Source organism: Thalassophryne amazonica, chromosome 10, assembly GCF_902500255.1.
Source record: "Thalassophryne amazonica chromosome 10, fThaAma1.1, whole genome shotgun sequence".
NCBI lineage: Eukaryota > Metazoa > Chordata > Actinopteri > Batrachoidiformes > Batrachoididae > Thalassophryne > Thalassophryne amazonica.
Genome location: NC_047112.1, coordinates 99,170,181 through 99,195,888, shown reverse-complemented (window position 1 = coordinate 99,195,888; position 25,708 = coordinate 99,170,181). Strand labels below are relative to the sequence as shown.

General features: G+C 39.9%; 1 protein-coding gene across 2 annotated transcripts in view; it reads right to left on the bottom strand.

Moving 5' to 3' along the window:
• Nucleotides 1–25,708, bottom strand: part of tbc1d23 (TBC1 domain family, member 23) — a 76,833-nt gene that overhangs the window by 45,265 nt on the left and 5,860 nt on the right. For both annotated transcript variants that reach the window (XM_034180600.1, XM_034180601.1), the window contains exon 2: nt 6,204–6,315. In XM_034180600.1, coding sequence (XP_034036491.1) covers nt 6,204–6,315 — 112 coding nt within the window. The remainder of the gene's footprint in view (nt 1–6,203; nt 6,316–25,708) is intronic.

Here is a 25,708-nt window from a genome sequence, read left to right as displayed (position 1 = left end):
TTCTCATATACTCACTCCACTGAAGCCATCAAAAGCGGCCTGGATTTACAAATGGTTATCAACACGGAGGTGTTTTCCTGTGCCGCCGCACCGCTCGGCTGCGTCCCGACATGCGGACCCGTCCGCACGTCTTTCATTAAAAAAATCTCCTTTAACAGTGGAATATCCGGATAAAATGCTGAAACCGACTTCTTCTGAAACTTCTCTGTTCTCTCACGACGTCCTGGATCAATAGAGCTGAAATGTGGAGGTTTTCCTTGAACAGGCTGACGACGGCGCTGAGAGCGCTGAGCGACGTCTCGCACCGTGGGAAGTCCTTAAAGCGACAGAATCACCTCAAAATCTCTCATCAGCCATTAAAAGTTTCACTGAAAACCAGCTTAATTTTTCGAACCGTGTCCACTTCGATGTGTCTCAGAGGTTTAGAAAAAATTTTGATCAAACAACGCCAGTCTCTCAGCAACTTCTCAGACAAAGGAAATCGACGAGGGGCTGGACGACTCCTCCCACAAGGAGTGCTCACAGGCGAATGACGTCACCGACAGGCGTGGAAAAACTCACGCATGCGCACGAGGGTTCAAGCATGTCTGACGTAAAAACATATGAATGAAATCCATATAGTTTTTGAAAAAAATAAAAAGGACCGTTGCTTTATTGACAGACCTCGTACATACACACGTTCATTCTTCATTAGAATCTGATTGCAATCCTGAATAAGTGCACCTCCTTACTCAGCAAAATCATCGACAGCATTCTTCCTAATTTCAAATGTGGTTTGTGTGTTTGCTCATGCATGCACAATGTGTTTTTCCTTTTGTCTATTTCTATGTAAAACTATGTTGGATTTTTGTGTTGTGAATTGGCCCAATAAGTCATTCAACATATGATTTTCACCACTGCTGAATGTTGGTTGTCAGTTTGCAGTTGATTACTGGCTCAGGCATCAGTGTTGGTGAACACGACACTGATGTTTTTTGACAGTTTCCACACCAACAGTTTTCAGTCCACTTATTGCGTGTGTGTGGTTACGTATCTTTGTGTATATTTTGGTTTGTGCACACTAAAGTGTTTGCATTTGCAGCCTATTTTCGCGGTCAGCTCTGGAGAACTCGGTGCTTTGATTTGTGTACCTTGCACTGCACCATGCATTTGTTATTTCATTGCTTTGACATCTCCAGTTTCAACTGCCTCAAATGATGCATTTCCAATGAGATTCCAAATGACTTTATATTAAGTAAGTGTTGTCTGTGACATGCAGGTGGTTGGTGTGAGAGAGGAAGTTACAGACAACAGTGTGAGATGGAACGAACTGATCTGCTATGGCGACCCCTAACGGGAGCAGCCAAAGGAAGAAAAAAAGTCAAAGTATTATCACAAAACAAATCCAAAGTAGATGTTTTCAACACAAGATGCTCAGAGAAAATATTTTTACAGTTTCAGACTGAACTGCAATCTAGCTATGTGTGTGCTGTAAATAAACAGTGTATGCATCATTTGAACATGAGAATCTTGTATTTCCAGTCAGCTGACTTTTGTCTGAAGAATAATGAGTCACACCAGATCAACATTAGAATCCTCATAGTAGAACTGCTCATGTCTACTATTCATATGCATGTGGAATAAATGATAAAATGACTGCATTTAAAGTATTTCCATTTGATGCAGATGCTCAACACACTTACAATAATGCTTTACATTCACCCATTCCCACAGACAACTGGATGTTGCCACATCAGTGGTTTCCTATCGAATCAGAGTATCGATCCTCTCAACACAAGCCCTCTTCTTAGTCCAGAGGAATTTTCAGCAACCTTGCACTGGGGGGTCCCATATGAGGCATTTACTATTTTTGTATATTTAGACCAAGCAGAAAGACAATCTGAAGTATACCATGCTGACATCCTTGAACATTTTTCAGAAATCAGCACTTTTCATGGTAACCATCCCAATAAAATGGGTGTAAATAGAAAATACAGAATTTGGTGAATATTTTGTCTTTACATGCAACAAATCATAACCTACATATCTGTTTATCTCAGATAACGGTATGGTTTAGTTTTGGGGTTGCTGCCATTTCCACCACATCTGCCAGACACCACCTTTCAGGTTTTCTGCACACTTCATTCTTAAGGCCCTGTCACACCTTGATGATTTAGCCAGCTTAATCCAACCATATTAAAAAATGCTGGCACACTCTGGCGTACGTCGAATAAGTTATGGGTAAGGTTTTTTTTTTTATATGTTAAGAGCACATTAAAAACATGTTGAAGCACGCTGATATACGTCCTAAAACCCCGAGCTCCTCAAAAAAAAAAAAAAAAAAACATTTTGGGCATGCTAAAAATTTTTGACATATGTCAGCTTATGACTCATACGTCCGCACATGCGGGACATAAGTTGTCAGAAGTTATGCAATTGTTGGGACACATTTCCTTTTAATTTACTCATAAGTCAAAATACATCCATCAATGCTAGCCACTGATTGGCTGAAAGCTGCAGTCAGACTGTTTCATTCCCACACACACACACACACACACACACACACACTAAATATAATCTTAAATATAAAGTCTTACTTGTTGCATTTTAAAGCAAGTCCCTCTGTGGTTTTTCTGCTCCAGGTGCGTTTCTCAGAGAATGCTGGTGTCACGGTCTGATCACTGAAGTGCTGTGATGATTTTAACTTTTAAAGCACCAGTCGACCGCAATCAGGTCTGATCACACCTGAATGATGTGCTGTGATGACTGAAACTTTTGAAGCGCCGTTCACTTTAAAAGTAAAGAGTCACAGTGCTTCATTTATTCATGGCAGTATTTACCAGAGCCATCAGTTGACTCATCAGAATTCTGTACACGATGAAAATGGTCAACCAAGATGAATATATATATATATATATATATATATATATATATATAAAAATAAATGTTAAATTACTTTGTTTCTGACCCGCATCACACTATGCAGTACCGACCCGAACCACTCGAAGGAAACGGGGCTGTCGGTATACGCTGGCTAATTGTCAAGGTGCCACAGCTGCATTCTCCATTCTCACTGATGTCAAAGCTTCTTGCTGATAAAAGTAAATCAGGAAAACAAATGCCAGTATCATGTGAAATGACAGTCATGTTACTTCCCTCTCTTTCATAAGGCCTAGCAATGAATAATGATTATGTCAGCTTCCTCCTGGCTATTAGAAATGTCTTCTCGATAAACAAGACTTTAATAGGTAGTGGATCCTGTTCCATCACAACCACTTTATGCCTAGTCTTTCTCATTTGTTCATGTTGTTCAAGCAGAGTCTTAACAATCAAAGCAATCAGCTGAAGAATTATAGTACATCACCTCAGTCCAATCTTTGGTGGTGGTAGAAGCATGGAGTGGGAGAGCTGATGTCTGCAGGCTTCGTCTGTCCTTGCGGAGCAAGTGACTCTTTTGATGCTATAGTCAGCATACTGTCAAGCATGAAGTTGACATTTGCCTCCATTCTGTCCAAAATCTATGCAACAAAGTTGTCCACATATACTTGAAATATTCCTTGTGTTGGCCAGTAAACATCCTGTAATACGACAGATCCATCAATTATTCTATAGTTTAGTTTAAGTAATACAGTCAAGTCAATATTTGTTTATAGTCAAAGGCACTCATAAGGTGCCTCCGCTGCAAGGGTTACCCAAAATTGTCACTTTGGCTGCTGGACTATCTCTATATTTCACAGACAGTTATTTGGGGAGGTGATGGTCTAGTGGTTAAGTGTTGGGCTTGAGACCAGAAGATCCTCGGTTCAAATCCCAGCCTGACTGGAAAATCACTAAGGGCCCTTGGGCAAGGTCCTTAATCCCGTAGTTGCTCCCGCCTTGTGGGCGCCTTGCATGGCAGCAGCCTCACATCGGGGTGAATGTGAGGCATTGATGTGTAAAGCACTTTGAGCATCTGATGTAGGGCTGCAGCTACTGATTATTTTAGTAATCGAGTATTCTATCAATTATTCTGGTGATTACTCGAGCAACCGGATAAAAAGTACTTCTGTGTTTTTAAACAACATCAGTAGTCCAGGACTCTCCCTAAGGGCCCCTTCACACATAGTGCAAAGTTTGGACAAAGTGCGCATGACGCAGGAATCGTGTCTAAACCGTGTGAAATCATCCCTGCCTCTAAGGCCTCGTACACCTGTTGCTACAACTATTTGTGCACAAAATGAGCTGAAAGACAAAGTGTGTGCTGTGCGAACCCATCGCACCCTCTTGCGGCAGGTGTCAGCCAAATTCCAGGTGACACGCACAAACATCTAACACCGCTTCCATGGTACTTAGAAAATGCCAAATTCCTGTCGAGAGGCCAGCCCTCCATGCAACTGCGCATGCATGCACAATATTGTCGGGACACGGAACTGTTGACTTATGCGACGAGACACAAATCTCAACAGAACACCGGCTGCACGCATTGCTATGCAGATGTCATATTGGTGCTGTTACTGAGAGTGAGAGAAAATTGCGTACCGTCGGCGCCGCCGAAATGGGTGAATTTAAGCTACCGTATGAAAGTACTGATGTGGATTTTGACACAAAATTACCGTTTCACATTTGATGGATTTGATGGCATTTCACATTTAATGGATTACTCTGCGCCCTGACCGCTGTTGGAGCGACGCTGCCTCGAAGGTAAGCCTTGCCGACCGAATTACCTACAGAAAAATAAACCGTGCAAACGATGGAATTGGATAACAATGGGAATAACCCCCTTGTGTCTGATGATTTGCAGGCATTCATGCTGTTATACAGTTGCAAATATCTGTTTTATGGCAGGCATCATCTTTGGATGAAACCAGGCACCATCCCTACAGAGAAGCATGGTGGTGGCAGCATCATGCTATGGGGATGTTTTTCAGCAGCAGGAACTGAGAGACTAGTCAGGATTGAGGGAAAGATGAATGCAGCAATGTACAGAGACCTGCTCCAGAGCACTTTTGACCTCAGACTGAGGCGATGGTTCATCTTTCAGCAGGACAATGACCCTAAGAACACAGCCAAGATATCAAAGGAGTGGCTTCAGGACAACTCTGTGAATGTTCTTGAGTGGCCCAGCCAGAGCCCAGACCTGAACGTAATTGAACATCTCTGGAGAGATCTGAAAACAGCTGTGCATCAATTCGCCCCTTCTAAGAGGTGCTGCAAAGAGGAATGGGTAAAACTACCCAAAGATAGGTGCACCAAGCTTGTCGCATCATATTCAAGAAGACTTGAGGCTGTAATCGCTGCCAAAGGTGCATCAATAAAATATTGTGCAAAGGGTGTGAAAACCTATGTACATGTGATTTCCTATTCTTTTTTTATTTTTAATAAATTTGCAAAAAAAAAAAAAAACCTTTTCATGTTGTCATTATGTTGGTTTGTGAGTAGAATTTTGAGGGAAAAAATGTATTTACTCCATTTTGGAATAAGGCTGTAACATAAAATGTGGAAGAAGTGAAGCGCTGTGAATACTTTCCAGATTCACTGTATAATATTTTACTATCAACTGTCAATATGAGAACCAAACCCTTATGATATTTGTTTAGATCACCAATGCAGTCAAGGATGTAGACATTTCTCTGATGACAAAATCAACAATAAAGACAGCATCTAATAGGATCAGGTGCACACAAAGCAGAGTGGCTGCTACTATTAAATAGATATGAAGTCATACATCACCTTTCTATTGGTCACCTAATCTTTGCCCTTGGGTGACCCTGAAAGGTCAAATTCAATGTCATAACAGTTTAAAAAAGCAGATTGGAGCCTAAATTTAATAAATATGATGGAAGGACTGTGTTAACCAAGGATGAAGTTGCTCCACACTGAACAGTTAGTCAAACGTTGATGTCACAACAAACCATATATTTTGGGGACACTGCATCACAAAGAATTACCTTCCATGAATGTGTGTGTGTCAAATGTAAGCAACCGTTCTCTCACTGTCCGAGTATCCCTTCTAAGTCATTATTTTCTTTGAACTCAAACATACTGCAGGTGGAAGCTAAAACAAGCACTTTGCAATTGTCCAAGTAACATTCTGGTCTCCTTCACTGCATTTCATAATAATAAACTTTTATAGTAATTGCAAGTAGAATCGTTTTGGTAACTTCAGACAGATAAGACATAAAACACAAACCATTGTCATACGTCCCGCACCCCCCCCCAAAAAAAAAGTCCAGACTCTATCTCACCTTCCACATCTTGGCCCTTTGTGGAGATGAAGGCTCTTGGACCTGTATGATGCCCCTCTCCAGCTCCATGTCAGAGCTACCAGAGTCCAGCGCATCAGCTAAATCCTGGTCCCTAAAGAGCCACAAACAGGCACACAGGGTCCGTTAACAGCGTTAGTTCACAACCCCAAACCAGGAAATGGGACAGTACAGAAAACTGCAAATATAATAGGTAGTGATCATACATACATGGACCTGTTGACCAACTTGAAAATTAATCGCACATCTGTCCATGACTGGGGTGGGGTAAGATATCCTAGGGACAGTCAAGGGCAAGACCACATCCCTGTGACATACACTTTTCAAGTTGTTTTCCACTTTGTCAGCCATGTATGAATTGGGTAGGATGAAATGGCGTGATAATGCTACAGCAGACTTGCTTTTCAGGGGTGGGGGAAATATATCCAGGTCAGGATATCTTGCCCCCTATCCACTCATAAGTGGGGAGGTCAATAACTATATGAGCATGGACGAAAATTATACATGTGAATTGAGAGAATTTACAAAAAGAGGGGTTAGACAGTAAATATGGTTCAAGATATCACTATGTCACTATGCTAACGGTTGCGCGCGGTTTTGAGATCTGTGAGTTTCTTGTGAATCAATTGAAAAGTGTGTGTTTTGGATTGGATTTGGATTACGACAACGAGTTTGGATTAAAAGACAACGAGTAAGGATTGCGGACAATTGAATTGGCTGCGCTTCTTTCGGATGAGCGGAGACTGTTGATTGTTACCATCGGTTGAGTGGAGCGCGCGGCTAACAGCTAAGTGCGGTTAAAACAACACGCTATCATGCCGACGAAGAAAAACCCCAGCAGTGGAGGAGAACAAGGATTTTAGGAAAGCACTGGAATCTCTTGCACTGGACATGTGTGATGTTAAATCGAACAAGACCAATTTTGAAGCTTGTGAAGGAAGTCACAAAGCTGCGGGCGCAGGTCGAGGAGAGGGACAAGAAGATCGCAGTGCTGGAGCGGAGAGTTGATGATTTGGAACAATATACGAGAATGAACGACGTAACTGTGACCGGGTTTAAGACTAAACCCCGGTCATACGCACATGCGGTTACAGCAGGGAGCGAGGACGGATCGGGCGAGCTGGAGGTGAGCTCCGTGGAGGGACAGGTGGCAGCTTTTCTGGCGACCAGGGACATTCAGCTGGACGTGGACTCTTATCGAGGATTGTCACCCTCTACCAGCAAGAGACAACAACACACCAGCGGTCATCATGAGGTTTGTGAACAGGAAAGACAAAATTGCACTCATTAAACAAGGGAGAAAGCTAAAGGGCACGAATGTTTACTTGAATGATCATCTGACAAAAAGGAATGCGGACATTGCTCGGAAAGCCAGATACCTACGATGACAAAACAAAATACAGAATACATGGATTATGAACTGAAAAGTATACATCAGACTTAATGGCACACCTGAGGAAGCTAAAGTTCTGCTCATCAGAGATATAGAAGATCTTAAAAAATATGAATGAGTAATACATCCCTAGTTGTCCCATACAATGACATCCAACAACCATTCATCGACTATTAGTATACAGCAAAGGATTCTGGACTATGATCATGTGGAGTTGAGCAGCAGGATTGTTTTCCACCGGCGCGGCTTTACTGAGGCCCGAGGCGTCAGCACAGTTCCACCGGCGCGGCTTTACCGAGGCCCGAGGCGTCAGCACAGTTCCACCGGCGCAGCTTTACGAAGGCCCGGGCTGTCAGCACCGTTCCACCGGCGCCGCTTTACCGAGGCCCGAGGCGTCAGCGCACATCCACCGGCGCGGCTCCACCTGAAGCCCGAGGCGTCAGCACAGTTCCACCGGCGCGGCTTTACCGAGGCCCGAGGCGTCAGCGCACATCCACCGGCGCGGCTCCACCTGAAGCCCGAGGCGTCAGCGCACATCCACCGGCGCGGCTACACCTGAAGCCCGAGGCGTCAGCGCAGTTCCACCGGCGCGGCTTTACCGAGGCCCGAGGCGCCAGCGCGGAGTTATCTGACCATGGGTCCGAAGAAGGCACTGACAGCGGAGGAGGGAGACGATATAAAAAAGTCCCTGGACTTTTTGTCTGAGGAAATCTCTGTTGTTAAAATGCAGCAGAAATCCATTATGGAGCTGGTGGAAGAAGTGAAGGCTCTCCGGATCCAGAATGCCGAGAAAGACCAGCGTCTGGTGTACCTGGAGAACCGTGTTGCGGAGTTGGAACAGTACACAAGGATGAACGACGTTATTATTACAGGAATTCATATTAAACCTCGATCCTACGCACGGGCGGTGTCAGAAGACAGCGGAGGGGAGGCCAGTGAGCAGGAGGCCAGCTCAGTGGAACAACAGGTGGCTGACTTCCTGCAATCTAAAGGTATTCAAATGGACTGTAATAACATTGAAGCGTGCCACCCCCTGCCCAGGAGAGAGGATGGAGACAAGCGAGCTGTTATAATGAGGTTTGTCAACAGAAAACATAAAATGGCATTGTTAAAACAGGGACAGAAACTTAAAGGAACAAACGTATTCATCAATGAACATCTGACCAAAAGAAACGCAGACATCGCCAGGAAAGCTCGTTTCTTAAAAAAGCAGGGAAAAATTCAACAGACATGGACATCCAACTGCAAAACATTTATCAAATTGAATGGAACACCAGAACAAGCGAAGGTTATGGTAATCAGGAACATCGAGGATCTGGACAAATACGACCAATAAGGTATGAGGACACAAACACATCACAACACCATGACACAGACCAGAGGAACCTATTCATCTACTACATCATCTACATCTGGAGACAAGAAGGATATAACTCAAAGGATTGCTGATCATGGAAAAGTAGAACTGAGAACATTTAAATACACAGACCACATGTACTGGACTTGGAGCACGATATAGACCCGGACAATAATTTCTTCTCAAATATCAATGACAGTTGTTGCTATTACACTGATGAACAGTTTAATCGGATCATTAAAACGGATAACAAATTATCAATAATCCATTTCAACAGCAGAAGTCTATATGCAAACTTTAACAACATTAAAGAATATTTAAGTCAATTTAAAAAATATTTAACATAATTGCTATATCAGAAACTGGATCAATGAAGATAAAGGAATGGATTTTGAACTGGATGGATATGAATTTAATTGTGTAAACAGAAAGAATAAGAGTGGAGGAGGAGTGGCTGTGTATGTGGATAAGAACATGGATTATAAAATAGTAGACAATATGACAACTGTGATTGATAACTTAGTAGAATGATAACTATGAATATGTGAAGAAAAAAAGCAAAAATGTATTAGTCAGCTGTATATATAGAGCACCAGGATCTAGTATTGAAACATTCACTGATTGTATGGGAAAAATGTTCTCAAAAACTAATCAAAAAACGTGTTCATTGTGGTGACTTAAATATTGATCTGCTCAATCCAAATAAGCATAAAATAACAGATGAATTTATCAGTATAATGTACAGTATGAGTTTATATTCAAAAATCACCAGCCAAGCAGAATTACATCCCATAGTCTACTTAATTGATATAATTCAGCAATGATATGAGAATAACACTGTGAGTGGATTATTAATCAATGACATTAGTGATCATCTACCAGTTTTCATCGTTTATAATAGAAACCATCGGCGGAATCAGCCAGAGGAGAAAATAAAATACAGGCGAGTGCGGACAGAGGAAAACATGAACACCTAAAGAAGGATTTACAGGAGCAAAACTGGGAAAAAGGTATACAGTGAAAGTGATGTTGATAGTGCATATGAAACTTTTTTACAAATATTTACATCATTATATGATAAAAATTATCCAATTAAACAAGACTACAGAAAACAAAAAATCCAAGCTCGACCATGGATGATGAAAGGGTTACGAAATGCATGTAATAAGAAAAGTACACTGTATAGAGAATTCATAAAACTAAAGAGGCAGAAAATAGATATAAGAAATACAAAAATAGATTAACTAATATTATACGGGTATGTAGGAAGGAATATTATAGTAACATATTACATAATAACAAAAACAATATTAAAGGAATATGGGATATATTAAACAGCATTATCAAAAATGGTAATAAAAAACAGAGTTACCCTCAGTATTTCATTGATAATAATGTCAAGAAGGAAAATAAGGATGAGGTAGTCAACGGTTTTAATAATTTTTTTTGTAAATATTGGACCAAGCTTGGCAGAAAAAAAATCCCAATTCCCAACCTGAGGATTGGGATAATAATCTCATAGAAAGAAATCCCTGTTCAATGTTCCTCACAGCAGTGGATGGAAAAGAAATTATAGGACATTGTGACTAATTGTAAATATAAAACATCTACCGATTTAAATGAAATGATATTGTGGTGGTAAAACAGGTCATTGAATGGATTGTAGAACCATTAACATACATCTGTAACTTATCATTTCAAACCGGTAAATTTCCCAATCAAATGAAAATAGCTAAGGTTGTGCCGCTGTATAAGACTGGGGATAGACACCACTTCACAAATTATAGACCTGTTTCTTTGCTTCCACAATTCTCCCAAATTATTAGAAAAGTTATTCAATAATAGATTAGACAAATTCATAAATAAACATAAATTACTTACTGATAGTCAATATGGATTCAGAGCACATAGTTCAACATCACTTGCATTAATAGAATCAGTTGAGGAGATTACAAACACCATAGACCACAAATTACATTCAGTTGGAATATTTATAGACCTTAAAAGGCTTTTGATACAATCAATCATGACATATTAATCAGTAAACTTGAACAGTATGGGATAGGGGTTGGTGTTGCACTGGGTGAGAAGCTACTTAAGTACAGAAAACAGTTTGTGAAGTTGGGGGAATATAATCATCATGCTGGACAATGCTTGTGGCGTCCCACAGGGGTCAGTATTGGGTCGAAAAACGGTTTCTATTTATATAAATGATATTTTCAATGTTTCCAAAATATTAAAATTAGTATTATTGCAGATGACAAGCATTTTTGTTCAGGGGGGGATTTGCAGGAGTTACTGAGGAGGATCAGTATAGAAATGGGAAAAGTGAAAATATGGGTTGACAGAAACAAATTATCATTAAACTTAAGCAAAAACAAAATACATGTTATTTGGCTATTGTAATACAGACATACAGGTTCAGTTACAAGTCGAGGGGGTAGATATTGAAAGGGTACATGAAAATAAGTTTCTGGGGGTGATAATAGATGATAAGATAAACTGGAAGACTCATATAAACATATACAAAGTAAACTGTCCAAGAAGCATTTCAGTTCTAAACAAAGCGCAAACATATTCTGGACCACAACTCACTCCGCATTCTTTACTGCCTCACTGGTTTTACCATATTTACAGTACTGTGCAGAGGTATGGGGTAATACTTATAAAGGTACAACACAATCACTATCAGTAATGCAGAAAAGAGCTATAGAATTATTCATATATGGCTATAGAGATCATACAAATCCACTATTTTACAATCCAAATTCTTAAAATTCACAGACTTGTTCATTTTCAAACAGTACAAAATCGTGTATAAAGCAATAAACAATTTACTTCCAGCAAATATTAAAAATATGTTTTTACAGATCAGGGGATGCAGTCTGAGGGGGAAATTTAATTTAAAGCATCAGTGGGCACGAACAACATTAAAAGGTTTCTGTATTTCTGTCTGTGGGTGAGGATGTGGAACAGATTGGGAGTGGGGCTCAAGCAAGTCCAAGCATGAACCAGTTCAAACAGCGGTACAAAAATATGTTTTTTTTCTAGGTATAGGGAGGAGGAAGGGTAATGAGGGTTAGGGTGTTTTTGTTTTTGCTTCGCTTGTAAATATATAGTATTTTGTATGTAAGTAGGTATGTGTATATATATGCTTGTGTATATATGTACGAGGTCTATTAGAAAAGTATCCGACCTTATTATTTTTTCAAAAACCATATGGATTTGAATCACATGTGATTACATCAGACATGCTTGAACCCTCGTGGGCATGCGAGAGTTTTTTCACGCCTGTCGGTTACGTCATTCGCCTGTGGGCAGGCTTTGAGTGAGGAGTCGTCCACCCGCTCGTCGATTTTTTTCATTGTTTAGGAATGGCTCAGAGACTGTTGCTTTGTTTGATAACATTTTTTTCAAAACTGTAAGGCACAACTGAGTGGACACCATTCAATAAATTCAGCTGGTTTTCGGTAAAAATTTTAACGGCTGATGAGAGATTTTGGTCTGGTAGTGTCGCTTTAAGGACGGTCCACGGCGCCTGACGGCGATCTGCGCTTCGAGGCGGCAGCATCTCGCCGTTTCAAGTTGAAAACTTCCACATTTCAGGCTCTGTTGACGCAGTAAGTCGTCAGAGAACAGAGAACTTTCAGAAGAAGTCGGCATGAGGAGTTTATTCGGACATTCCATTGTTAACGGTCATTTTGTAATGAAAGAACGTGCGGGCAGAGTCGCATGTCGGGCTGGACCCGACCGCGGGGGGTCGCGGCAGGAAAAACACCTCTGTTGGAAATCTTAACGGGCAAGTTGGAACATGCCCAAGCTGTTAAACAATTTCTCAGTTACTCACTTGTTGAAAGCCATTAAAAGCCGCCTGAATTTTACAAATGGTTTTCAACACGGAGGTGTTTTTCCTGTCGCGGCGCACACAGATTTGCCGAGTCGTCACGGAAACGACTCGGCGAATTTGCGCGTACGTCTTTCATTAAAAAAATGTCCTTAAACAGTGGAATGTCCGCATAAATTCCTCATGCCGGCCTCTTCTGAATCTTCTCTGTTCTCTCACGATGTCCTGGGTGAATTAAGCCTTAAATTAGGATGTTTTAAGCTCGAAACAGGCCGACGACAGCGCCTGGAAGCGCTGCAGGACGTCCCGCTCCGTGGGAAGTCCTTACACCGACAGAAACACCCCATAATCTCTCATCAGCCGTTAAACTTTTCACAGAAAACCATCTTAATTTCTCGAATAGAGTCCACTCGGATATTCCTCACAGGTCCAGAAAAGATTTTGATAAAGCAACGCGCGCCGTCTCGAGCAGCATGTGAAACAAAGGAATTCAGCCGAGAGGGCGGGACCACATCTCACTCAAGGCCTGCCCACAGGGAAATGACGTCACCGACACGCGTGAAAAAACTCACGCATGCGCACGAGGGTTCAAGCATGATTGGTGTAATCGCATGTCATTCAAATCCATATAGTTAAAAAAAAAAATAAAAGGGTCGGTTTATTATCTAAGAGACCTCGTATATATATGTATGTATGTATATGTGTGTATTTGTTGATATATATGTATATATATATATTTATTGATATCAGTTTAGGTGTGTAGGAATCTATGTGTATATGTGGCAAAGGGTATTACTGGTTGTGGGGAAGAAGGGGTAGGGATAAATAAGCTGATGCTTCACCCTACCCCTTTTCAGACTGTTGGGTACACAGTAGGAACTTTTTTGTTGTTGTCTTTACTGATCTATCTTGTAATTGTTGTTGTATCAAATGTTCGAAATAAACAGTTTTCATTCAAACCTTTTGAGTACACTGAGTATAAGACATTTGATTTGGAAGATGAACTAGATCCTGATAACCTGTTTCTACTATCTAACACAATTGACTGCAAGTACTTTTCTAAAGATGATTTTAATAATTATGTTAATTCTGAGGGCAAGTTCTCAATTATTCACTTTAATAGTAGGAGTATGTATACTAATTTCACTTCTATCAAAGAATTTTTGCAACAGTTCACGCAGCTATTTCACATTATTGCAATTTCAGAAGCATGGTTTAATGATGATAAAGGCATAGATTTTGAATTAGAGGGTTATAACTTGAATTACGTAAACAGAACAAACAAAATGGGAGGTAGAGTTGCTTTATATGTCCATAAAAACATTAAATTTAGAGTAATAGAAAGTATGACAATGACAATAAATGACATATTAGAATGCATATCCATAGAAATAATTAACGGAAAAAAGAAAAACATTATTGTTAGCTGCATATACAGGTCACCAGGGTCGAGTTTAGAAATATTTACAGACTGGGTGGAAAAAAACATTCTCAGTATTAAGTAATAAAAATCTGCTAGAGCAGACTGGAACAGTGTATAGTGAAGTGATGCGGATGTTTCATTTAATAATTTTTAGAAATCTTTACTGCAATATATAATAAATGCTGTCCAATTCACCAAATTAGTAAAAAACAATAGAGTAATAAAATGTCCATGGATGACGAACGGATTGCAAAATCCTTGTAAAAAGAAAACAATTAATACAGAGAATGTTAGATTAAGGACTGTGGAATCTGAACATAGATATAAAAGCTATAAAATAAATTGACTGAAATTAAGAGAACTAGCAAGAAAGTATATTATAACAATTTATTACATAATAGTAAAAATGAAATTAAAAAGGTCTGGGGAATTTTAAATAGTGTTATCTAAGGACACAAAAATAATTATTCATATCCTGACTATTTTATTGATAATAACGGTGATAATTATAATATGTGTGATGTTGTTAATAAATTTAATAGTTTTTTTGTAAATGTTGGGCCAGACTCCGTTTCGGAGTGTTAAAGGACAAGTTGGGACATGCCTATCTTGGCTTTCAATGCTTACCAGCCCAGTGAGTATAAGAGAAATTGTGGAGAGCTGGGCATGTCCCAACTTGTCCCATGGCACTCCGAAACAGAGGTGTTCCTTTGTCTCGCTTGATCAGCGAATCGGTTGTGAAGCGCGAAGCCTCTGCGCGGCTTTCCATGACAAAATCTCTTGTTAAAAGTGAAATCTGCCGGAAAATGGCTGATGTCCAGCTCTTGTGATAACCAGAGAAATTGCACACGACGGTCCCGGCTCCACACAGCCATCCGTTTAGAAATGATGTGGTGGTTTCTGCCTCTCGATGGCGGCTCGGAGCGCGGCGTGCCATGCGCCATTGTGGGGCGTCCTTAAAGCTGTAGTAACACTCATTCTCTGTGAAGCCCGTAAAATTTTCACCGAAAGCCAGATAAAATTTTTCGAATGGTTTCCAGCTGCTTGTCTCTAACAGTTTCTGAAAAAATTCTGATGGAAAAAAAGCCCAAATCATTCCACCATTTCCTCGCAATGAAACAACGACGAGAGGGGTGGACCAGTGCTCACTCAAAGCCTGCCCACAGGCGAATGACGCAACCGACAGGCGTGGAAAAACTCACGTATGCGCACGAAGGTTCAAGCTTGGCTGACGTAAAAACATATGAATCAAATCCATATAGTTTTTGGAAAAAAAAAAAAAAAAAAAAAAAAAAAAAGGTACGATACTTTCCTCACAGACCTCGTGTGTGTGTGTATATATATATATATATATATATATATATATATATATATATATATATATGATACTAATCATATAATCAAATATAATGATATGAATATAATACATATGTTTTAAATCAGCAGTGATTAAACCATTACTTAAGAAATCTAATCTTGACCCTAGTGTATTGAAAAATTACAGGCTGATATCAAATCTATCACTCTGTTCCAAAATTTTAGAAAAGGTGGTTTCACAGCAGCTCATAGACCACCTTACTGAGAATGATCTCTTTAAGCCGCTGCAGTCTGCTTTTAGGAAATATCACTCCACAGAGACAGCGCTCACTAAAGTTGTGAATGATCTTCTGTGAGCAATGGACTCAGACACCACTACGGTTTTGGTGTTGTTAGATCTCAATGCTGCGTTTGATACTGTGGATCATCATATTTTGCTCAATAGGTTGGAGAATTTTTTTTGGGATTACTGGAAGTGCCCTTGCCTGGTTGACGTCATATCTGTCCAGTCGTTCTCAATGTGTCTTGTATAATGGCACTACCTCTGACCTTGCTGACATGAGATTTGGGGTTCCACAGGGATCTGTTTTAGGCCCCTTGCTTTTCTCCTTGTATGTGGCACCCCTTGGGCATATACTGCAGAGTTTTGGGATTGCCTTTCATTGTTATGCTGATGATACTCAGTTGTACATGCCGATAACTGCGGGAAATCTCACTCCCATAAAATCCCTGGAGGAATGTCTTCTATCAGTGAGAAGTTGGATGTCTAGTAACTTCCTACTTTTAAACTTTGATAAGACTGAAATGATGGTTCTTGGTCCAGCGAGACATCGGCATCAGTTTGACCAGCTGGCGCTCAGCCTGGGTTCCTGTGTCATACATCATACGAACAAAAAGGAACCTTGGGGTAATTTTTGATCCCACGTTGTCTTTTGACCACCACATCAGGGATGTTTCTAAGACTGCTTTTTTTCCATCTGAGAAATATAGCGAGGATCCGCCCTATCCTGTCCATGGCTGATGCTGAGACCCTGATTCATGCTTTCGTTTCTTCTAGACTAGATTATTGTAATGTTCTATTTTCAGGGTTACCACAGTCCAGCATTAGGGGTCTTCAGCTGGTTCAGAACGCTGCCGCCAGACTTCTGACACGTAGCAGAAGGTCTGAACATATCACACCCATTTTGGCATCTTTGCACTGGCTCCCTGTCTCTGTGAGAGCAGATTTTAAGGTTTTGTTATTGACTTATAAGGTTGTTCATGGACTGGCGCCATCTTATCTGGCTCATCTGGTGGAACTCTACGTGCCGGCCCGGGCTTTGCGGTCGCAGGATGCGGGACTTCTCTGTGTTCCCAGGATGAAGAAGTAGTCAGCAGGTCAAAAAGCCTTTTCGTATCGTGCACCCACCCTGTGGAACAGTCTTCCTGCGACCGTGAGGCAGTCTGAGTCTGTTGACATTTTTAAGTCAAGCCTCAAAACCTATTTTTATTCTCTTTCTCATGGATAGTTTTTATTTTTATTTGTTTTATTCTTTTACTTCTGTTTTTATTTATGTATTTGAATTTTTTATTCATTTTTAATTATTTATTCATTTTTATGTTGACTTGTTTTATGTAAGGCGTCATGCTATGATTTGGCGCATTATAAGCTAATTAAATTAATAATAATAATAATAATAATATAAAGTTAATGATAAGATAAAAATGATGGTACGTGGCTCTGGAGTGTTTGTTTTGTCCTTTGTGTGTTGTCTGTTGTCCATACTGCCTCATGTGTTAATTATTATCTACAGTGTTATACAACTATTATTATCATTGGTATTATTAGTCATTATTATATTATATGTGTGTGTATGCATGCGAGTAATATTATTTTATGAATTAAATGCATATAAATAGGTATACTTATATATTTTGTAGATATGAAATTAGTTATTTAATGAATTATAGTTCAATCAATCAATCAACTTTTTTTCTTATATAGCGCCAAATCACAACAAACAGTTGCCCCAAGGCGCTCCATATTGCAAGGCAAGGCCATACAATAACCATGAAAAACCCCAACGGTCAAAACGACCCCCTATGAGCAAGCACTTGGCCACAGTGGGAAGGAAAAACTCCCTTTTAACAGGAAGAAACCTCCAGCAGAACCAGGCTCAGGGAGGGGCAGTCTTCTGCTGAGACTGGTTGGGGCTGAGGGAAAGAACCAGGAAAAGACATGCTGTGGAGGGGAGCAGAGATCGATCACTAATGATTAAATGCAGAGTGATGCATACGGAGCAAAAAAAGAAAGAAACAGTGCATCATGGGACCCCCCCCACAGTCTACGTCTAAAGCAACATAACCAAGGGATGGTCCAGGGTCACCCGATCCAGCCCTAACTATAAGCCTTAGCGAAAAGGAAAGTTTTAAGCCTAATCTTAAAAGTAGAGAGGGTATCTGTCTCCCTGATCTGAATTGGGAGCTGGTTCCACAGGAGAGGAGCCTGAAAGCTGAAGGCTCTGCCTCCCATTCTACTCTTACAAACCCTAGGAACTACAAGTAAGCCCGCAGTCTGAGAGCGAAGCGCTCTAATGGGGTAATATGGTACTACGAGGTCCCTAAGATAGGATGGGACCTGATTATTCAAAACCTTATAAGTAAGAAGAAGAATTTTAAATTCTATTCTAGAATTAACAGGAAGCCAATGAAGAGAGGCCAACACGGGTGAGATATGCTCTCTCCTGCTAGTCCCCGTCAGTACTCTAGCTGCAGCATTCTGAACCAACTGAAGGCTTTTTAGGGAACTTTTAGGACAACCTGATAATAATGAATTACAATAGTCCAGCCTAGAGGAAATAAATGCATGAATTAGTTTTTCAGCATCACTCTGAGACAAGACCTTTCTGATTTTAGAGATATTGCGTAAATGCAAAAAGGCAGTCCTACATATTTGTTTAATATGCGCTTTGAATGACATATCCTGATCAAAAATAACTCCAAGATTTCTCACAGTATTACTAGAGATCAGGGAAATGCCATCCAGAGTAACGATCTGGTTAGACACCATGCTTCTAAGATTTGTGGGGCCAAGTACAATAACTTCAGTTTTATCTGAGTTTAAAAGCATTATTAAATATAAGTTATTAAATATAAAAATATAAACTGAATTACAATTAACTGTATAATTATATATATATATTTAAATTGAATACTTGTGTGTACAGATGTGTATACATACATACATACGTTTATATAATGAGTGTACATATGTGTGTACTGTACGCTTATTCTGCTGTTTTTTTTTTTTCTTTCTCCTTTTCTATTATGAAGCTGTAAATGACGGCAACCTTCTAATTTATTAAGGACTGATTTGGGGGTGGGAGTAAATAAGCTTGTCTTCATCCCACTCCCTTCCAAGCTGTTTTTTTTTCCTCTCGCTACTGCTATAAGTGTGAATATTGTATATGATATCTTGTGTTGTTTTTTATATTGTTGGCTTGGAATAAACTAAACTAAAGATGGGAATAGGTTTTCTATCAAATGGCCTCAATAATATCAATGTTGTTTTCCACTTTGTCAGTCATCTATAAATCTGGGTAGGATGAAATGTGTAGTAATACTGCAGCAGACTTGGTATGCAGAGGGTGATAGTGGTGGTGGGATATATACTAGGACAGGGGTGGCCAAGTCCGGTCCCCGAGAGCCACCTTCCTGACACTCTTAGTTGTCTCCTGCTCCAACACACCTGAATCCAATGAAAGGCTCATTGTCTCCCTGCTCCAACACAACTGAATCCAATGAAAGGCTCATTGTCTCCCTGCTCCAACACAACTGAATCCAATGAAAGGCTCATTAAAAGTCTGCTAACGAGTCTTTCATTGGATTCAGGTGTGTTGGAGCAGGGAGACAACTAAGAGTGTCAGGAAGGTGGCTCTCGAGGACTGAACTTGGCCACCCCGTCCTAGGACAACTTCCCCCAGGGGAAGATATACTGTTACACTGGATGTCCTTCTTGACGAAACTCCACATTACATGGAGAAATGGGGTTTGAACTGGCAAACTTTTGCACTGTAACATGATTGAAATTTTGTAACCTCATTCCTAGCCTTAATTTCTCCATCTCACCTTTTTTTTTTAATGTGTTGCAGGCCTGAAATGCAGGAATGGATGTATATTAACAAGGGAAATTAATTTGACCACACAAAACATGAAATATCTTGTGTTTACTGTATCCACAATGAAACAGTACACAAAGTAAGCAAGTTATTTTGGCTTCTCCCTTTTTGCATTTGACAAAGACCACTGCAAAAACTGGTATCTAAGAAAGCAAAAAAAGATTTGTTTTAAAGAAAATTTGACTTAATATTTGTCTAAATAGAAAAATAATCTTGTCAAGCATTTTTACATATGAAAAAGGCTTATTTTGGGAAAATGTATCTCACTTTTTCTAAAATAAGTTTTTCCAGCTAATATCAAGCTGTATTTGGCCAATAACAAAAAGGCAATGGATTTCAAATCATCCAACCAAAGGAACAAGAGTGTTTTTCCTTATTTTAAGACAGAGGCTTAGTAACAAAAAAATAAGAATTCTGTCTACTATTAAGTCACAATTTGATTATTCAGTGCCTAGGCATTTTTGCTAGTTTTGAGAATTCTAATCAAGTAAATTTTTCTTACACCACTGGCAGATTTTTTTGCTTATTAGAAGAAAATTTGGCTAGATTTCGGATTATTTATTTTGAGAGCGACAGTTTTTGCAGTGACCTTACATGAGGTCAATAAGAAAAATAAGAATTCTGTCTACTTTTAAGGCATATTTTGATTATTCAGTGCCTAGGCATTTTGCTAGTTTTGAGAATTCTAACCAAGTAATTTTTTCTTACCCCACTGACAGATTTTTTTTTTTGCTTATTACAAGAAGGTTTGGCTAGATTTTGGACTATTTATTTTGAGAGCGACAGTTTTTGCAGTTAACTTACATGAGGTCAATAAGAAAGATAAGAATTCTGTCTACTTTTAAAGCATATTTTGATTATTCAGTGCCTAGGCATTTTGCTAGTTTTGAGAATTCTAACCAAGTAATTTTTTCTTACCCCACTGACAGATTTCTTTTTTGCTTATTACAAGAAGGTTTGGCTAGATTTCTGATTATTTATTTTGAGAGTGACAGTTTTTGCAGTTAACTTACATGAGGTCAATAAGAAAGATAAGAATTCTGTCTACTTTTAAGGCATATTTTGATTATTCAGTGCCTAGGCATTTTGCTAGTTTTGAGAATTCTAACCAAGTAATTTTTTCTTACCCCAATGGCAGATTTTTTCTGCTTATTACAAGAAAATTTGGTTAGATTTCAGATTATTTATTTTGAGAGCGACAGTTTATGCAGTGACCTTACATGAGGTATGTCTTATCAATATAATTAGCTCAGCAGAGCAATGCTGGGGGACATTTTCCTGGCATTCAGGCCATTCACTTAAAATCATGAGAATGACTTGAGCACTGTTGTGAATGTTTTTACTGTGAAATTTTTAAGATACTACTGCATACTCATATGCGTCACAGTGAGGAAAATGGTATTTTAATCTTAAAGCTAAAATTGTCAAAGAGCAAATATTTTTACTGTCAAATGCAGAGTATTAATGCAGCACACTATCATTTGAAAATTAAGAGAACCGATAAGATATTTATCGGCATATGTATAAAGTCTACAGCATCCAGTAGAGGGGGAAAATATTTGCATTTTAATGGTGTGGCGCACACAGACTAGAGCATGGCACAATCAGTGCAGTGCGTGATCATGTATTTATTCATTTAATTAAACATCACAATTAGAGTCAATTGTGCAGTCCCACTAGACAAAACAGCCATCCTGTACACACGTGCTGTGAGTGCTTTACAGAGTAGGAGCAGAATCTCTGACTTCTTAACAGTAAATTCTGATATTCTTCAAGGGCACCAGGGAATTTAAGATCCTACGCTGTTCAGTACTGGTATGAACTGGGTATTAGAGACCAGTGGTTTAGGAAAGGTTTACTGAACATGACTTTCTGCATGATGTGATTTTGTGGAAATAGCCAATACCCTGATTGCAGCACTTGAAGGAGGAGTCTGAGTATCTGGATTTGTGATTCTCATGGATGAAGATGAAGATCCAGGCTTTTAATAACTTCCTGGGCTCAGCCATCAGAAGTGTATATGAATGTGGAAAAAGTGTCAAACTTCTGTCGAGATTCATTTATCTCCACAGTCATATTCATGTCTCTCTGTTCTCATTTCAGACTGAAAGTAGGGTTGAACACCAAAACCAGGTTCTGATATAGCACCAGTTCCTACATCATCAGTATACGTATACTGTATTGAATCAGAACACAGATTCTGTGTGGGTTCCATCCAAGCACTCCAGTTTCCTCCCACAGTCAAAAAACATGCTTAACAACAACAACAACAACAAAAAACCCTGACTGATATGTTTATACAGTAATTGGTCTGGACCAAAAAATCACTGGATCTAGACCGGAGATGACCAACCCATGGCTGTTCAACCTCCCTGCAACTTTGACAAGATTCACTAAAACAGCCCCCCCAGTAACCTTCCCCTGAGCGGCAGCATCTTGCAAGCTGACAATTTCAGACAGAGAGACACTGTGATAGAACTGTAGTGTCTTTTCAGGCAGCCAATCACATGGAGTGTCCTCAAGAAGGCAACAACTTTGCTTTTGGACTCAGACGCTGTTTCTGCTGAGGGAGGGTGAGTACATCAGCGCGTGTGAGACAGAGTGAGCACGGAGGGATTTTAGCTCCAGTGTTGAGCAACATGTTTGGGGCGGGGGGAGATGACCAAAAACAAGATTGTAGATGACCAAAAACAAGACTGTAGAGCCTTGCTCCACTTTCATTACTGGCACGTACAAACCCGTTCACACCAGATGCGCATCTCCAACATATACATAGAAGATATCGCGATGATGTCACACGCTGGGCGGGGACCACACTGGTAGGCAAAAAAACTCTTCTGCAGCCACTGACTGTGCGTAATATTTGAAGATGTCACCGTTCAAAGTGTGCACTCAGTGATCCATCACAAGACGATAGATCAGCTCAGCACTGTAAAACCCATTCACACATCACATGCAGATGGAAGACAATCGGTTTAAAAAAATTTCACTTAATGTGGTTTGGCTAAGAATTGTGTCCATTACAGGTGGGAGATGTGATCACATGAGCTCACCCTGTGTTCGAACTTATCACATTAAAAACAAACCTCTCCTACTGCGTTTTTTTTTTTTTTTTTTTTCTTTTTTACCTTTGGTTTCCTCTGTGCAGCTCCACATTTAGGCAATAAATTGTGACTAAAGTTATTAGGGCTGCAAACTAACAACAATCTGATTCGGTTCATTGTTTTGAAATCAAACAGTTTAACACACGCAAAACAACGATTTTGCAGACAAATGAACAAACACACAGTGAAAATTTGGACTCACCAGTGTCAAAATGACTGTGAGCCGCAGAAGAAAAAGCCAGCGAGAAGCGCAGAGGCAACTGTCCAGGAGCCCGTGGTTCGGTTCTAGCTGGTCTGGTGGCTTTTTAAAAAAAAAAAAAAAAAAATCATACATTGTGATTTCTGGATATTTTTTCTTTTTTGGATTATGTCTCTCACAGTGGACATGCACCTAAGATGAACATTTCAGACCCCTCCATGATGATGATTTCTAAGTGGGAGAACTTGCAAAATCGCAGGGTGTTCAAATACAGTGAGGAAAATAAGTCATAAGACATAACACAAAAAAATCCAGAAATCACAATGTATGATTTTTTAATAATTTATTTGTATGTTACTGCTGCAAATGTATTTGAACACCTACCAACCAGCAAGAATTCTGACTCTCACAGACCTGTTAATTTTTCTTTAAGAAGCCCTCTTATTCTGCACTCTTTACCTGTATTAATTGCACCTGTTTGAATTTTTTACCTGTATAAAAGACACCTGTTCACGCACTCAATCACACTCCAACCTGTCCACCATAGCCAAGACCAAAGAGCTGTCTAAGGACACCAGGGACAAAATTGTAGACCTGCACAAGGCTGGGATGGACTACAGGACAACAGGCAAGCAGCTTGGTAGAAGACAACAACTGTTGTGATTATTTATTAGAAAGTGGAAGAAACACAAGATGACTGTCAATCTTCCTTGGTCTGGGGTTTCATGCAAGATCTCACTTTGTGGGGTAAGGATGATTCTGAGAAAGCTCAGAACTACACAGGAGGACCTGGTCAATGACCCGAAGAGAGCTGGGACCACAGTCACAAAGATTGCATTAGTAAGACATGATGCTGTCATGGTTTAAAATCCTGCAGGGCAGCAAGGTCCCCCTGCTCAAGCTAGCACATGTCCAGGCCTGTTTGAAGTTCACCAGTGACCATCTGGATGATCCAGAGGAGGCATGGGAGAAGGTCATGTGGTCAGATGAGACCAGAATAGAGCTTTTTGGAATCAACTCCACTTACCATGTTTAGAGGATGAGAACAACCCCAAGAAAACCATCCCAACCGTGAAGCATGGGGGTGTAAACATCATACTCTGGGGGTGCTCTTCTGCAAAGGGGACAGGACGACTGCACCATATTGAAGGGAGGATGGATGGGGTCATGTATTGCGAGATTTTGGCAAACAACCTCCTTCCCTCAGTAAGATCATTAAAGATGGGTCATGGCTGGGTCTTCCAGCATGACAATGACCCCAAACACACAGCCAGGGCAACTAAAGAGGTGCTCCGTAAGAAGCATTTCAAGGTCCTGGAGTAGCCTGGCCAGTCTCCAGACCTGAACTCAATAGAAAATCTTTGGAGGGAGCTGAAACTCCAAACCTGAAAGATTTGGGGAAGACCAAAATCCCTGCTGCAGTGTGTGCAAACCTGGTGATAAACTACAGGAAACGTTTGACCTCTGTAATTGCAAAGAACGGCTACTGTACCAAATATTAACATTGATTTTCACAGGTGTTCAAATACGTATTTGCAGCAGTAACATACAAATAAATTTAAAAAAATCATACATTGTGATTTCCGGATTTTTTTTTTTTTTTTTAAGATTATGTCTCTCAGACCCCTCCATGATTTCTAACTGGGAAAACTTGCAAAATCGCAGGGTGTTCAAATACTTATTTTCCTCACTGTATGCTCTGAAGCTGTTTGGATTGGTTGATTTTGTGTTTGTGGATCTTGTGTTGTGCTCAAGGATATTTTTATTTTTATTTTTGGGTAGTCATGTGATCCACACAGGCGCACACACAGAACTGCTGCATTTAAAGACTGTCAGCACAGGTGAACTGCAGCCTGACACACGGATGTACACACCGGCCGGACTGTGCAGGAGTGTCTTTTTGGACTGTGTTTAAAAAGTTTCTCAGCTTCAAAGCACGTCCTGCTGCTGCACTGCACTCAGCCAACAAAGATGGTACCAGACAGAAGAAAGAGGAAACAACAAAGTCTGCACTCTGCAGCAACAGGTGAACAGCATTCCCTCACTTGACCACTGATAAAATAATTGTACGCCTCCAAAAACTTGAAATCCTTCATGGTCACCGTCTCCAAGATTTATTTCCTCACAATATCGCTTTCGATCTTCGGGATCAAGAGTTGATGAGTAGTCTGAAGTCAACTTCCCATGTGTTTTCTTACCACATCTGCTTGGAGTCTGGAGTTTTCTGCCTATCAGTCTGTGCGAATGCGTGGGAAAGTCGTAACAACAACAGCGTTCCTTTCTATGACGTGTTGCAAAAATCAGCCGCAAAGGACAAGTATGATGAATTTATGAGACAACATTTACGCCAATTTATACACTGAGCAAAATCACAGACAAAAAAATTGTTAAATTAAACTTTTGGATATATGAATGTGTTTAAAAAAAAAAAAAAAAAATCACACATAAACACTTGTAAAATAAATAACTTGTGTTGAAAGTCTGCAGTGACGTTCAGAAGCAGAAATCACATTAAGCAGGTGAGAACACTGTCCTTCAACTTGTTAGAGTCTGAAAGTATTTATTTTAGATACTGGGGTAATTTAGCTAGTAACGCAGTAATATTTTATCTTCAAGGGCAAAGGTTGATTACTGTATGTCATTGGGGAGAAGAAGATGACATCCATCATAGTGAAATTAATTTCATATCTAAT